Source organism: Heloderma suspectum, chromosome 1 (assembly GCF_057233095.1).
Source record: "Heloderma suspectum isolate Gila_16-S chromosome 1, 16-S_ref, whole genome shotgun sequence".
Lineage (NCBI taxonomy): Eukaryota > Metazoa > Chordata > Lepidosauria > Squamata > Helodermatidae > Heloderma > Heloderma suspectum.
This window is the reverse complement of record NC_139458.1, coordinates 85064926-85082133: the sequence shown is the minus strand read 5'-3', so window position 1 is coordinate 85082133 and position 17208 is coordinate 85064926. Positions and strand designations below refer to the sequence as shown.

At 42.8% G+C, this 17208-nt stretch overlaps 1 protein-coding gene across 14 annotated transcripts in view; it reads left to right on the top strand.

Annotated features, from left to right (window-relative positions):
- Positions 1-17208, top strand: part of TSPAN18 (tetraspanin 18) — a 414388-nt gene that overhangs the window by 366979 nt on the left and 30201 nt on the right. For all 14 annotated transcript variants that reach the window (XM_084850711.1, XM_084850739.1, XM_084850778.1 and 11 more), the window contains 2 exons: positions 13905-13997; positions 15550-15744. In XM_084850711.1, coding sequence (XP_084706837.1) covers positions 13935-13997; positions 15550-15744 — 258 coding nt within the window. In that variant the 5' untranslated portion in view covers positions 13905-13934. The remainder of the gene's footprint in view (positions 1-13904; positions 13998-15549; positions 15745-17208) is intronic.

Genomic DNA, 17208 nt, shown 5'->3' with positions numbered 1-17208 from the left:
ACTCAACAGTGGCCACAAGACTGGAAACAGTTTACATTCCAATTCCAAAGAAGGGCATTGCCAGGGAGTGTTCAAACTACTGTACAATTGCGCTCATTTCACATGCCAGCAAGGTTATGCTCAAAATCCTACAAGCTAGGCTTCAGCAGCACGTTAACCGAGAACTACCGGAAGTACAAGCTGGGTTTTCAAAGAGGCAGAGGAACTAGAGATCAAATCACCAACATTCGCTGGATCATGGAGAAAGCAAGAGAATTCCAGAAAAACGTCTATTTCTGCTTCATTGACTATGCTAAAGCCTTTGATTGTGTGGATCACAACAAACTGTGGCAAATTCTTAAAGAGATGGGAGTACCAGACCACCTTACCTGTCTCCTGAGAAACCTGTATGAGGGTCAAGAGGCAACAGTAAGAACCAGACATGGAACAACCGATTGGTTCAAAATTGGGAAAGGAGTACGACAAGGCCTGCTTATTTAACATATATGCAGAGTACATCATGAGAAGCGCCGGGTTGGATGAATCACAGGTCGGAATTAAGATTGCCGGGAGAATTATCAACAACCTCCGATATGCAGATGATGCCACACTAATGGCAGAAAGCAAAGAGGATCTGAAGAGCCTCTTGTTGAGGGTGGAAGTGGAGAGTGCAAAAGCTGGTTTGAAACTCAACATTAAAAAAAAGAAGATCATGGCATCTGGCCCCATCACTTCCTGGCATATAGAAGGGGAAGAAATTGAAGCAGTGACAGATTTTATTTTCTTGGGCTCCAAGATCACCACAGACGGTGACTGTAGCCATGAAATTAAAAGACGCTTGCTCCTTGGGAGGAAAGCTATGGCAAACCTAGACAGCATAGTAAGAAGCAGAGACATCACCTTGCCGACAAAGGCCTGTATAATCAAAGCTATGGTTTTCCCAGTAGTAATATATGGCTGTGAGAGCTGGACTATAAGGAAGGCTGAGCACTGAAGAATTGATGCTTTTGAACTGTGGTGCTGGAGAAGACTCTTGCGAGTCCTCTGGACTGCAAGGAGGTCAAATCAGTCAATCCTAAAGGAAATTAACCCTGAGTGCTCATTGGAAGGACAGATATTGAAGCTGAAACTTAAATATTTTGGCCACCTAATGCGAAGAGAAAACTCCCTGGAAAAGACCCTGATGCTGGGAAAGACTGAAGGCAAAGGGAGAAGGGGATGGCAGGGATGAGATGGCTAGATAGCATCACTGGTGCAATGAATATGAACTTGAGCACAGTCCGGGAGAGAGCAGAGGACAGGAAGGCCTGGCGTGCTAAGGTCCATGGGGTCACGAAGAGTCAGACACGACTTAATGACTGAACAACAACAACAATAGTGGTGATATATGGTAGTGGTGATCATAAGACCCAGAGATCAGAACTGTGCCACTGGCACCCTTTCTCCATTAGGAAAGGAATTGAAAATAAATTGCCAATATCATAATGCCTTTATACAAGTCTGTGCTGTGTACAGTTCTACAGAAAGGCTATTTTCAAACTGGAAAAGATGCAGAATAGGGCAACCGAAATGATCAGGAGGCTAGAGCAACTCCCCTGAGGGAAAGGCTAAATGTTTGGGATTTTTTAGCTTAGAAAATGGTAAGTAAGTGGAGGTACGATAGATGTGTACAAAATTATGCATGGTGTGGAGAAAGTAGATAGGAAGACTTTTTTCTTCCTCTCTCATAATATTAGAACCTGTGCCAACCAATGAAGCTGAATAGCAGTAGATTCAGGACAGATAAAAGGACATACTTCTTCATACAGCACATAGCTAAACTATTTAATTTGCTTCCACAAGATGCAGTGATGGCCACCAACTTGGATAGCTTTAAAAGGGGATTAGACACATTCATAGAGGATAAGGTTATCAGCGGCTGTTAATCATGATGGCTATATATTACCTTCAGTATTGGAGGCAACACCCCTTTGAAAACGAGTTACTAGGGACCATGAGTGGGAGTGTGCTATTGCACTCATGTCTTGCTTGTGGGCTTCCCATTGGGGCATCTGGCTGACCACTGTGTGATCAGGATGTTGGACTAGATAGGCCTTCAGTCTGATCCATCTTGGCTCTTCTTACATCCTTATGTTATCATTATCATTCTTAAATTAAATTAATGATAATGAATTATCATTATCATTCTTAAATAATGGAGTATGAATACAAGCAGTATTTGGCCCATCATATCTGATTTCCCCATAATGTTTAAGTGTTGTGATAATGCGTTCTTGAAGTATTGTAAATACAACTACAGAGGCCTAGTTAGAATCATGGAACAACAGAAGAGTGGAAGCAGGATGTAATTGATTATATTCAGTGCTTATATAAAAATGTTTGCAGGGAGTTTTTGCAAATAAAATAGGTGTGAATTACCTCCATCTGCCCCTAAAGGCCTAATTAACTGTCTGACTGAGGGAGGGAAGAGAAAGCAGGGTTTGATTTCATTTGCATTGGTGTAAAATCAGAATAATTCACAATGCACTGAAGTCAGCGCTCCAAGTCTGAAACGTCCTCTGCAAAGTGAAGCTTTGAGTTGTTAAGTTTAAAGCAACTACCTTTGAGGCTTAATTTCCCCTCTGTATTTGCTATCATTTATCATGTTTCATCAAGCGATGTCCTTCCGTTATTTTCTACTGAAAACCTCAACTGTCATCAATATCCAGCCACTACACTTACACAAAAATTCTGCATCCACAGTAGGGGAGATCAGTAACAAGTCCTTTCACCTTGTGTAGGCTGTGGAAGAGGAGTGCTGGAGGAGAGATCACATGAGGCAAGGCCCTGTAATGAGTTACATTGCCATAGTTCAGGCCCACTGAGTCACAACCAAGTTAGCAAAAGGCTGAATGCCATATTTACTGTTTATACTCTGCCTAAATAGTTTGCATTAATTATGAAAAGGATCCGTGAACCCAGTTCTGAAGCATGTGAAGGTTGGAGCATATTGGTGACTTAGGTTTATAGAAATTAAATCAGTGATGTAATAAGAAAATTGAACAGTTAAGAGGTGTGTGTGTGTGTGTGTGAGAGAGAGAGAGAGAGAGAGAGAGAGAGAGAGAGAGAGGTGAGGAGGGAGAGAGTGGGAGAGAAATTCAAGGTCCTTGCATGTTGCAAGTTCTCACAGAAATACTAACTTCTTATAAAAATCTATTCATTATTTTGGCAATGAATTCTTGTGTTGGACAGTAGTTCTCATGTCTACTGTATCTTGGCTTAATCAATAGGAGTGTTCTCTGCTATGGCTTTGAACTTTTGGAGCATATAAGATTTTTTTAATGTGCGAAAATTATAGTAGCCCATTTTCACCTTCTATTTTTCAGCAGTACAAGGTTTTTCTGTTGCTGTGTTTGCAGAATTGTTTTCTGTGTAAAGCCAAGTAGATCTGAACCCCCCCAGTACCTTGTTGAGAACCACAAATCAGCTCCACCTCTTGGGGCACCTGATGCCTTAGGCAAACTGGAAAGCATGCAGCCGTCAAAGCTGTGTAAGCAAACAGTTTAGTTGCCTTAGGCAACTGCCCAGTTTAGTAAATCCTGATAGTGATGCTTATTAGTCTGAGTAACTCAGCTACTCCTTTGGAAGATGTTAGTCTGCTGCATCAAAAACAACAAAGAGTCTTGTGCACCTTAAATATTATTTATTGTAGCATAAGCATTGGCACTGGACTAGCACACACTTTATCAGACGTAAGTAGCAAGCTGTAGCTCAATGGCAGAACACATGCTTTGCATGGAGAAGGTATCAGGTTCAATCCCTGGTATTTTCAGGTAAGGCTAGGAAAGAACCCCGTCTGAAACCCTGGAGAGTCACTGCCATTGTCAATAATTCTGGGATAGATGGACCCACATGGCCTGACTCAGTATAAGGCAGCTTCTTGTGTTGCTATGAGGTGGGCTCTGCCTGCAATACAGGCTTTAAGGTGCCACAAGACTTTTTGTTGTCTTTACTAATCTGGGGATTCACCAGAACTACAGCCTATGCTCAACATTGTAGTAGAAATGCTAAACAGCAAAAAGATGGACTAAAAGTTGCCCCACTTATTTGGATGTGGCTGCTGCATCATTTCCCTTTTTTAAAAATGCTACGTGGACACTTCAATTTAGGTAGCAATCCTATGGCCACTAGACATTGCCTAGACAGCCATAGGATATCTGGTTTTCTGGGAACTGACTTCGGTTCCCGGATAACCGACCTCCCCCCACTTCTGCGCTGCCTCTGAGGCAGCGCGGAACAGCCCTATCCTCCACACTCGTGAGAGGAGCATGGAGCGGCCAAAAAGGGGTGTGTCTGAGGGTGTTCCAGGGCAGGGAGGGCGGAAATGCCTGTACGACACATCCACATCCAGCAGCCTCCTCCCCCGCTCCGTCTTCCCGCGGCTAGACAGCCGCAATCAGCTGTCTAACCTAAAATGCAGGGCAGGAGAAGTGCGGAGGGAACAATACCCTCTGTGCTTCTCCTGCCCTGCATTGGATAGGCAGTCGCCTCTGAGTTCAGAGGCAGCTGCCTATCTGAATACGATTGTGCCCTTAAGTGCTTATGCAGCTTTTATCGTAGGACAACATAATATGAAATGTGGGAGTGCTGGAGGCTTGGAACATAGATATAGAGGACATGACAGAATTGCGATGGGAGAGAATTGGTAGGTTATGGTTATCTGTCAATGTAGACTATGGGGAGGACTGGGGCAGTGTTGCTCTGTACATCAAACAGGACATCGAGTCAAACTAGAAATCTCAAAAGGGGCAGGCTCCTCCACAGAATTACTGTGGGTGGCAATACCAGCCCCCCAAAGTAGTTTTGGACAGGTAACATTCTATAGCCTCCCTGACCAAAATGCTCAGGATAATCTTGAGATGGGCTCTTCTTTTGTTCACATATAATATTGGAAACTTCATGAGGTCTAGCAGCTGCTGAATCATCATTTGTTTCTTACAGCTGAATGGCAAATCTGTTTAACAGCTATTGCTTAAATAGCCCCTTTTACCAGAAACAATAAAAGACCGGTACCCTAAAGACTAACAAATTTATTATGTCATAAGGTTTTCTGGTTTTATATGATGAACTTGACTCCAGTCCACAAATCATAAGTTTTATCAATTAAGGGCACAATCCTCTGTATGTTTAGATAGAAAAAGTCCTACAATTCCACAGCCAGCAGAATGCTGGCAGCTGTAGGATATTTTTCTGTCTAAAGATGCAGAGGATTGCACCCGAAATCTGCAAGCATTTACATATTAATCAAATACCTCTAAAGGAAAAACAACAACAATAACAGATGAAGCACAAACACATAGCTGGCACTATCTTAGAAGCGGTATACCATCCTGTGCCTGAGAAAAAGAGGAATGCCTTTTGTACACCTGTATTAAAAATAATTGTTTTTTTGGGGGGGGGGTTTGAATGTGCTGCTCAATTATTTAGGGGCACCTCTTTAATCTTATGCTCTAATCATTATTCCTAAATTTCAAGCTTTCTTCTCTATACTTTTCAAGTATATTCTCTTGAAAATACTTCCTGCTTCTTTCTCTCAACACGTTACATTCTGTTCTTCCAAGGGCTCTGTCTATTCTGTTAGGAATCACAAACCACGCTTTCGAATCCTGTGACAGTGCAAATACACAGCAACATCAGTCTTCCTTCTCACTAAAACCTTCACATGCATGGAGGAGAAATATTGCTGGAATAGTTTGCCTTCCATAAAAACGTTTTGAAAATTTGTCATGGTGTATGTATTTTTCTCCACACCCAATCAGGGAGGATTTCCATAAGACTTCTCTAAAAACAGTAGGAGAATCTTCTTATGCAGTAGAGAAATATCAGCTTTGTTTCCTGCCTTTTCCCTGTAGCATGCAGATAATACCCAAATGCTGTGGTATCTATCAGCATTTGTGGCTCTCTGCCACTTTCTTCCCAGCAAAGACAGAGGGGAAGGGCTGCTTATATTTGTGAACATCTGTGGTGCTGTGTTCACTGATCTGCTTCCAAAGCCCATGGTGTCCCTGTCTCTCTTATGCATGTACACAAGTACACACTCACTAAACAGCCAAATCTAATTTTCAAATGAGTCAAATGCTGAGCAGCAAACAAATGCTCTGTGGAACTGTGTTGTTTACCTGAGGCTTTCTCCACCACTATGCCTCTTCCCTCACAGTGAGCACTTCTGCTTGCAAAGGGGTTCATCAAGGAGCATAACTAAAGCAGATCAGTTACCATGGTCACACAAGGAAGAGCTGTGGTGCTGATGTACAGCAGCTCCAACTTCTTTGGATTAGGAAGAACAATAAAAGAGAAGGATTATCACCCTGCCTGTGAAAAATGCTCTGCAAACCCTTAGATAATTTGTGTGTTTGCTTTTAACAGGAACAAATGTATTTTTCTAACACAGCATGTAATTGAATGTAGAATTTGGGAGTTACAGGGAGATGGAGACCAGTGTGCAGTGTTACACCTGTGCACAATCTTTACAAAGCCAAATTGGGGGCGGGGGGGGGGAGAGACACACAGTTTTTTATTTTATTTATAAATTAATCTCCCATCTCTACAGGACCTCCAACAAAATAAAAAGTAAACAAAATACAATTTTAAATAAGAACTTCTTAACTAAAAAACAAAGCCAACCACTCTAAAGGAAGAACAATGCAAAACCAGAAATAGCAACTAAACAACTGTTGTTGTTCAGTCGTTCAGTCGTGTCTGACTCTTCGTGACCCCATGGACCATAGCACGCCAGGCCTTCCTGTCCTGCGCTCTCTCCCGGAGCGTGCTCAAGTTCATATTCATTGCATCCGTGATGCTATCTAGCCATCTCATCCTCTGCCGTCCCCTTCTCCTTTTGCCTTCAGTCTTTCCCAGCATCAGGGTCTTTTCCAGGGAGTTTTCTCTTCGCATTAGGTGGCCAAAATATTGGAGCTTCAGCTTCATTATCTGTCCTTCCAATGAGCACTCAGGGTTGATTTCCTTTAGGATGGACTGATTTGACCTCCTTGCAGTCCAGGGGACTCGTAAGAGTCTTCTCCAGCACCACAGTTCGAAAGCATCAATTCTTCGGCGCTCAGCCTTCCTTATAGTCCAGCTCTCACAGCCATACATTACTACTGGGAAAACCATAGCTTTGATTAGATGGACCTTTGTCGGCAAGGTGATGTCTCTGCTTCTTACTATGCTGTCTAGGTTTGCCATAGCTTTCCTCCCAAGGAGCAAGCGTCTTTTAATTTCATGGCTACAGTCACCGTCTGCGGTGATCTTGGAGCCCAAGAAAGTAAAATCTGTCACTGCTTCCATTTCTTCCCCTTCGATATGCCAGGAAGTGATGGGGCCAGATGCCATGATCTTCGTTTTTTTAATGTTGAGTTTCAAACCAGCTTTTGCACTCTCCTCTTTCACCCTCAACAAGAGGCTCTTTAGATCCTCTTCGCTTTCTGCCATTAGAGTGGTATCGTCTGCATATCGGAGGTTGTTGATAATTCTCCCAGCAATCTTAATTCCGACCTGTGATTCATCCAACCCGGCATTTCTCATGATGTACTCTGCATATAAGTTAAATAAGCAGGGTGACAATATGCAGCCTTGTCGTACTCCTTTCCCAATTTTGAACCACTCGGTTGTTCCATGTCTGGTTCTGACTGTTGCTTCTTGACCCTCGTACAGGTTTCTCAGGAGACAGGTAAGGTGGTCTGGTACTCCCATCACTTTAAGAATTTGCCACAGTTTGTTGTGATCCACACAATCAAAGGCTTTAGCGTAGTCAATGAAGCAGAAATAGACGTTTTTCTGGAATTCTCTTGCTTTCTCCATGATGCAGCGAATGTTGGCGATTTGATCTCTAGTTCCTCTGCCTGTTCGAAACCCAGCTTGTACTTCCGGTAGTTCTCGGTTCGCATACTGCTGAAGCCTAGCTTGTAGGATTTTGAGCATCACCTTGCTGGCATGTGAAATGAGCGCAATGGTGCGGTAGTTTGAACACTCTTTGGCGTTGCCCTTCTTTGGAATTGGAATGTAAACTGACCTTTTCCAGTCTTGTGGCCACTGTTGAGTGTTCCAGATTTGTTGGCATATTGAATGCAGCGCTTTAACAGCATCATCTTTTAGGATTTTAAATAGCTCGGCTGGAATACTGTCATCTCCGCTAGCTTTGTTGTTACTAATGCTTCCTAAGGCCCACTTGACTTCACTCTCTAGGATGTCCGGCTCAAGTTCAGTGACCGCACTATCATGGCTATCAGGGACATTCAGATCTTTCCTGTATAGTTCTTCTGTGTATTCTTTCCACCTCTTCTTAATCTCATCTGCTTCTGTTAGGTCCCTGCCTTCTTTGTCCTTTATCATGCCCGTCTTTGCACAAAACGTTCCCTTGAGATCTCCAATTTTCTTGAAGAGATCTCTAGTCTTTCCCATTCTGTTGTTTTCCTCGATTTCTTTGCATTGTTCATTTAAGAAGGCCTTCTTGTCTCTCCTTGCTATTCTCTGGAACTCTGCATTCAGTTGCATATATCTTCCCCTTTCTCCCTTGCTTTTCGCTTCCCTTCTTTCCTCAGCTATTTGTAAAGCCTCATCAGACAGCCACTTGGCTTTCTTGCATTTCTTTTTCTTTGGGATGGATTGAGTTGCTGCCTCCTGAACAATGTTACGGACCTCTGTCCATAGTTCCTCAGGCACTCTGTCTATCAGGTCTAATCCCTGAAATCTATTCCTCACCTCCACTGTATATTCATCAGGGATATGATTTAGGTCATACCTGAACGGTTTAGTGGTTTTCCCGACGTTCTTCAATTTAAGCCGAAATTTTGCAAGAAGCAGCTCATGATCTGAGCCACAGTCAGCTCCAGGTCTTGTTTTTACTGACTGTATGGAGGTTCTCCATCTTTGGCTGCAAAGGACATAATCAATCTGATTTCGATATTGACCATCTGGTGACATCCATGTGTAGAGTCGCCTCTTGTGCTGTTGGAAAAGAGTGTTTGCTATGATCAGCATGTTCTCTTGGCAAAACTCTATTAGCTTTTGTCCTGCTTCATTTTGTACACCAAGGCCATGCCTGCCTGTTATCCCGGTGATTTCTTGACTTCCTACTTTCGCATTCCAGTCCCCTATGATGAAGAGGACATCTTTGTTTGGTGTTAGTTCTAGAAGGTGTTGGAGGTCTTCATAGAACCGATCAACCTCAGCTTCTTCGGCCTCAGTGGTTGGGGCATAGACTTGAATTACTGTGATGTTGAATGGTTTGCCTTGGATTCGTACTGAGATCATTCTATCATTTTTAAGATTGTACCCCAGTACTGCTTTTCCCACCCTTTTGTTGACTATGAGTGCTACTCCATTTCTTCTAAGGGATTCTTGCCCACAATAGTAGATATGATGGTCACCTGAATTAAATTCGCCCATGCCTGTCCATTTTAGTTCGCTGATTCCCAAGATGTCGATGTTCAATCTTGCCATCTCCTGTTTGACCACCTCCAGCTTACCTTGATTCATTGATCTGACATTCCAGGTTCCTAAACAATATTGTTCTTTACAGCATCGGATTTTCTTTTCACCACCAGACACATCCACAGCTGAGTGTCCTTTCGGGTTTGGCCCAGCCGCTTCACTCTTTCTGGCGCTACTTGGAAATACCCTCTGCTCTTCCCCAGTAGCATATTGGACACCTTCCGACCTGAGGGGCTCATCTTCCGGCGTCATCTCTTTTAGCCTTGTGATACGTTCCATGGGGTTTTCTTGGCAAGGATACTGGAGTGGGTTGCCATTTCCTTCTCCAGTGGACCACATTTTGTCAGAACTCTCTGCCATGACCTGTCCGTCTTGGGTGGCCCTGCACGGCATAGCTTATGGCTTCACTGAGTTACGCAAGCCCCTTCGCCACAACAAGGCAGTGATCCATGAAGGGGAAACAACTGTAGAACTTGCCAAAGATGCAAGCTTTAAATCACTGAAAAGCTTAAAGAACTGTACTACTTTGAACCTTATTTGGGTGACCATTACCTCAGAATACTTTCAGTAAAGACCCTGCTTTTTGCCCCAGAGGTATTCACCTCACATGGGGTGGGCATACCAAGAAGAGCTTTCCTAGCTGCAAATGTGTGTATATCCCTCCTTGCAGACTTTATATGCTTTACTGAGCATGCACATTTGTCTGAATGGAATATTTCATAATGGTTTTGGTCTTAAAGCATTATTTTATTAATAAAAATATTTATTAATAGCTTGCACCATGTGCTATTCAGTAGGGCTGTGCACTGCTTTGGTCTGAAGCCTGAATAATGAGGCGACGCAGGCTGATTCAGAGGTGCCTCATCATGATCAGAAGCAGATCAGAATAGCAACGAGTCACCCCCAAAGCGAAGCGGCTCATCAATGAGGCATCTCGTCCATCTCAGAGATTTGTAGCTCTTCTTATGCCTTCTGAGCAGCCCAGACAGGCTATCTCCAAAATGTATCAGCATGTGAAAGATCATGCGGAGGAGGAGGCGGAGGGAGGAAGGGAGGGAGCTTTGCTGTGAGTCAGCCTTCATTTGCTCATTGTGAGAGGGGTGGTGTTACTGGAGAGGAGATGACTCTGAACATTATTTGGCTGGAGCAGTGGTCTCCAAAGTGGGGTGCGCAAGATGATCCATTGGGGTACGCGAGCCGCCTGATAGTTGAGCAGCCTCCTGTTGCCCTGACGAATTGCCACTGTGTACAATGATGGTGGTGGCAGCAGCGGCAGGAGGATAGGATGAGCCAAGAAGGAAGTTCCAAGGCATTTCTCTCTCGGCTCCAGTCCTATCTTGCCTCTGCTGCGGCCATGGAGGGCAACTGCACCAGTCTCTGCCAGGTACGGCAGAGGAAGCTGTGACACTGGAGCAGCTGGCATCCTACTGAAGGAGAGCAGGAAGGAGACCCTTCCCACTCTGTTTTGGCAGAATGAAGCTGAGAAGAAAGTGTGTGCTGTGACAGTTATGTTAGTCTCTCCCCACCCCACCCCACCCTTCTGTAATAGGTTCATCATTCATTCTTCTTGTTTGTTCATTTAAAAATTGAGAAAATTTAGCTGTAGTTGCTTATCTTTCCTCCACCTTTTCAGTTCTCTCTCAACCCTTAGTTTGCCCTTACTTTGATTCTGTCTTGACTCTCTCTCTCTCTCACTCTCTCTCTCTCTCTCTCTCTCTCCCCCCCAACTTTCCTTTCCTTGTTCTTGGTTCCCCTTCACCCCCCTTCTTAATTCCTGTATTTCTTCACTTCCCATTTTTGATCTCTTTTCCTTAAAATATAAAAAAATAAAAACCTCTTTCTCTTCTGTCAGGATTATATTTAGCCCCCCCCCCCCGTTTATAGTTTAATGTTTGTTTTTCTTTTGCTCTTGTGTGTCTGCACTTGTGCTGTGTGAACAAGCAAACACTGTGTATCAAAGACTACACACAGTTCACATTTCCAAAAACAGTGGGCAAAGCACTACAAACATTAACAGCTATTATTTAAATAATATAATACTACACTGTGTGTTGCAAAGCAAGCCTGCCCAACATGAGGCATCTTCAGGGTCTTGGCAGGGGCAGGGGTGGCTGAGGTGCTGCTGTGCCATCCTGGCAGGGTAGCTGTGTTGCTTCCTGCCTCTGTCAGTCCAGCAGACAACTGTCATTTCTCTTCGTTCAAGTCAATGTGTCCACCTGGCAGGGTTGCTGTCTTTGTTTGCTTCCTGCCTACCAGTGTTTTCCCAGGCAATGCAGTCAAAGAGACCCTGAGGTTATTGACTATGAATAGGAAAGTAGTACTAGGGGGAAAGGGTTATTTGCACTTCAAAGAAAGCTACAGCAGAGTTTAGGGATGGTGACCAGTTCAACACCTAAATTGATTATCCCTTTATGAACTTTGGTTTGCGTTTCTGAGAACAGCACATTGTACCTGTGCATAGCACAAAAACTCCTGGGCCAAACTATCTAAACTTTGGCAGGTGGACACCCCGCCAGGGGGGCTGAGAGTACCCCAAATTTCATGTATATATCATGAAAACTGAAAAAGTTATTGCCGTTTGTGTTTTCCCATGCAAGTCAATGGGAAAACGTCAAAAACAATTGATTGTGATATCCAAATCTTACTTTGGATTCGGATCCAGGTTGAAGTGGATGGCTTCCAAATTGGTCTGAAGCGAAGCGGGGCCACTTCAGAAGGTTCGAAGCAGCGTTTGAAGCGAAGCAGGGAGTCCGTGCACAGCCCTACTATTCAGTGTTGCTCCTGTGATATGTATGGTGTGGTGGTTAAGAGTAGGAGTTATGAGTTGGGAGTCCTTTGTTCAAATATAAGCTCAACTGCTGATCTCTCAGTTCTTTTCCATCACTTGTAATATGGGATTACTTCAGGGTTGGTTATCCAGCAGTCTTTTTTCCAGGATGGTAATCCCAGGTGAAGTTAAATGGGAAGTTACATTCTATCCTTTCACTGTGTAGTACTCGACTGGGCAACTTGCAGCTCTTGAGATGTTTTGGCCTACAAATCCCATGATCCCTCACCATTGGGTATGCTGGCTAGGGCTAATTGAAGTTGTAGGCCAAAATATCTGGACGGCCAGAAGTTGCCCACTCCTGCTGTAGTTACATTGGGTGAGCAGGAAATTAGTTTGCAGGAGATACTTCTACTCTGAACCAGGATCTTTAGGTGCCTGAGAAAGAAAATGCAGCAGTATCTCTGCATTTGTTCACAGTGACAAATACACATATGTTCCCCTCACTTTATTAGTCTGCACCATAGTACAATGTCATTTGTTAGTCTGCATCATAACACTGTAGAGTGTTGTATTATTATGGAACTAACTAAAGACTGAACTCTTTATCCTCACCCAACAAATTATGTCTCTCTCTCTCTCTCTCTCTCTCTCTCTCTCTCTCTGTATGTGTGTGTGTGAGAGAGAGAGAGAGAGAGAGAGAGAGAGAGAGAGAGAGAGAGAGATTGATTCCAGGTCACAATACAGCATCTTTGTGAACTTGCATATTTCATTATTCCCTGCTAAACTTCATATCTGTTGATTTCCCAGCTCCCTTGCCACTCCTTCCACAGCTGCTGTTGTCCCTAAAATCTCTTCTTTTCCATCTGCATTTCCTGCACAGTATCTGGGACTGTTGTGCAAAGCATGATCCTCATATCTCACTTTTTTTGTAGAGTGGCCAGATTCAAAAAAGGACAGGGTTCCTGAATCTTTAATATTTGCATAGTTGATAAGCTACACCTCCTGAAATTCCCTCTTCCACACAGCTATTAAAGGTGCAAGAGAGCTGCCCTCTTTTGTAACTGGCCATTTTACATCTTTGACCTTAAGGTGATTATCAGGAATGGAAGCATTATAGAAAGCTGTCTTCTAGATTTGGTCATTAATTCTCCCTTCTTGTTCTGAGCCTAACGTTAGACCAAAAACTGAAACTGCAACAGTTCAGTGTGGAGAATCTAAGGAGAATGCTGGGGTAGTGCAGGTTTTCCCTAACCCTCAGCCCTCACAATGCCTTGTGTCCATCTACCAGGGCAAAGTTAACATAACTTTGGAATAGTTCCCTTTCTTTTCGCTGTAAGTGCAGATTTGCATAGGGCTTAGAGATTGCTGGAAAGCTTTAGAATGAGGAAAGAGTACTAATTTGTGAAAGGATGTATCTTTGGTTCTTACCTTTTGAACAAGATGGTGAGTCATTTAGCCTTTTCTCATTAACCTTTCATTCCAGTCCTGATGCACCAGGGAGAGAACAGGAATGGGAATTGGAGGTGATCATTACTACCTATTAACCTGTGTTATTCTACCTCATTCAGATAGGAAATTCTCGCTCTTTCTGTGTAATGAATTCCACAGGGTCTTGAAAGAAAGAGGTTGGGAAGGCTATGTAGATGAAACAATGGAGTGCTAAAGGGCTGTCTGTGTTTTTCAGGATTAATTGGATTGTGTAGCCTGCACAACCATGGAAGGGGATTGTTTGAGCTGCATGAAGTATCTGATGTTTGTCTTCAATTTCTTCATATTTGTAAGTATTCTTTTTTTTTTTTTGGTCATGTACTATCTTTTACATGCCTCTGCTTATGAGTTGACAATACTGGCTGTATTTAGGTTGAGTTACTACAATATAGCCTTTAAGGTTAAAATATAACAGCATCTGAAACATACCTAACACCACTCATCAGAAGCTGCCAGGACATTTTACAATTCATGGAGTTTGACATCACGGATGAGGAGGGAAGTTACTAGTGTTTTAGCAGCTAACTAACGTAAGTCTGAGTAATTGGGTTGGCTTGGCTTTCCAGCATGACTGGCTATCCAATCACTGTGTACACTGGCAGTCTAGGATATTATAACAGCGCAGAATATGGTGACATAATTTCTTAGGGCAGTATCCTATGCTGCCTGCATTTCAGGGGGACCCACCACTAGCGCAACAGGGAGCTAACAGTTCTTAAAGCAACCAGAAATGAGCAGAAACACTTGTTTCCAGAATGGGTCATGTCAGTGGAGCTTGCAGAAGGGAGCTCCACTGTCTTAGCATTTCCGCTCATTTCCAGGTTACTTTAGGAAATGGGAACTCTCCATTGTGCTAGTGGTGGGCCCTCCTGGTGCAATGAATTTAGTGGGAACACAGCGGCAATATTATATACTACCCTTAGCATTTTTTTCTCCCCAAAGCCATAATTCTTTTATAAGGAATGAGTAATATGAAAACAGGAAGCTTTGTGGCACATACATAATTATGGCTATTGTATTTGTTTGTTTTGTGAAATTCTTTGAGTACAGTGAATTTTGGAAAATGCGGTATACAAATAAATTGACTGTACTAATCCTGATCACTATTAAGTCAAACAAATTTAACACTATTAGTATGGCCAACATAGCAGTAGGAACGGTAACCATCATCATATGGTGCCAAAGCTGCACACTATGAAGTATATCATCTCTGAAGTTCAGCTTCCTGTGACGGTGCTATTGTTATTGAAGACGCCACCATTTGGAGGCACCTTTAGGTACTATATATCATGTGCTTGTGCTGTCTCTTCAGTACAGCTGAAGCATTCTGAAAAAAATGTGCCCATTCTATTAAGATTTAATAACACAGGGTAAGGAATGCCTTAGAGAATTAAGGGATATCTAGCAGCCCTACCAAGTTCCTCTTTGTATCCCCAAATGAAAAGAAGTTTTGCAAAATGGGGTCTATGCATATAATTATGATGTCCTATTCCTTCCTCCATAATAATGCTTTTTCCTGGATTCCTGCAGATATTACTTGCCTGTAAACTAGCGGATTAGGTTACAAGGAACCATGAAAGAGGACTCTGTAATAAACAAGAAGGGTAATACATAACTGGAATAGTTGAAACAGTGGGTACATCCTGCTGTAAATAGGCCCAGTAATGAAAAGCAATGGAGAGAAATTGTGGAAAAAGCACTCTCTGAACAGAATAAGCTTGTACTGTAGAGAACTATCATCCTAATGCAGCAGTTATGTTTGGTTAGTATGTTTTGCTGGAGTTGTGCTCCCTGGAATCTATAGAGGTTTTATTCTAAACCTTATTTTCTTTTTATGGCAGCTGGGTGGTACATGTCTACTGGGAGTTGGAATATGGGTCATAGTAGATCCCACAGGATTTCGAGAGATAGTGGCTACTAATCCTCTGCTCTTCACGGGGGCATACATCATGCTGGCCATGGGAGCAATGCTTTTCCTGCTGGGGTTCCTTGGCTGCTGTGGAGCCATTCGTGAGAACAAATGCCTCCTTCTCTTTGTAAGTACTGTTACTTTTTTTGTATTTGGTTTTCTTTGTTAGGTGGATGATAAGAGTATTACTGGTACAGATTATGGTGTTATTTTGCCTCGATCCTGTTATTTTCTTTGACTGCAAGGCACTTTTTGCAAAGTTGAGAACTAAGGGCATTTCCTTTTATAAATGTTGTGAGCTGCTTTGAGGACTCCAGTTGTAAAGCTGCATATAATCTACTAAATATTTAGTAATATTTTCTATAGAAACCCTGCAGACAATACATTTGGGCCCCAGAAGTCCAGTTGTAGCCTGTAGGCTGGTTAACACATAACATTTAATCTCAGAATCCCATAATTGGGACTTAGTCTAAGCTTGTCTAGGATTGTAGCCTTAGAAAGGAATCAGGTGGGCGGCAGATTAAGGTGGGAATTAGTTGTATGTATGAGAGATACAGAAGGGTGAGCAGATATGCAGAGCAATCCTATGTAGGACTACTTGGAAGTAAGTCTCACTGAGATTAGTGGGACTTCTATGGAAGCTTGTATTGGATTGCAACCTTAGGAATGAGGAAGGACAGATGAAGACAGCAATTGAGGGGTGTGTGCGTGTGTGTTAGAGAGAGAGAAAGAGGTGTGAGAGAAAGAGGAGATGTGGATGGGATATGCAGAGCAATGCTAGGTAGGTCTCTTCAGAGGTAAGTCTCACTGAGTTCAATGGGGCTTCTATGTAAGTGTGCACAGGATTGTAGCCTTGTACTCAGTTGCTTGGACAAATGACTTCTTTCTCCATCTCGACAGTTTGTCTTCTGTGAAAGTAATGTCTTGTTGCGCTATATTTGTTGTGCAAAAATGTAGTTCTGTATTTGGGTCTCAGACCCTGCCTCTGCCTTGTACTCCATATTTTGGGCAAGCTACCTGTCCCTCAGCCTCACCTGATTGTGTTCTGTGAAACTGGGTATTGCAGTAGCAAATTTTCTGACTTTTCATTTGCTAAGTCAGTTGCATTTCATTTTATTGTATATCGGTAGGTGGAAAATGGTACGTAAGAATTTTTCCCCAGGGACAAGGACTTCTGGAATGGGAGTTTCTCTAAAAAGGGGGTTTTACAGCAAACAACTGGCTATGTAAAACAAGTGTGTGTGTGTGATGCAAATATTGGCCTGGCAAGGTTTTCTTATTATTTTTCAAGGGGTTTAGATGACTGTTTCTGTAGCTGGGTTAGGGAAAAGGTGTTATTTTCATGGACTGATTAAAATCCAAGTCCTCCTACAAAGTTTTCAAAAATAGATGAGGCAGAGGCTTCCTGAGAGAGATTTTGCAGCAATACATAATGAATGCCTGAAGCTTTTAGCTCAAGTGTAAACTCAAGGCAAGCTTATGGCATGGATGAGAGACAAGAGAGAAACACGGCATCCCAAGAGAAGTTCTCAACTCAAGTTTCTTTCCATGCAGATATTATTTTTCATGTAATATTTTATAAGGAATGTTG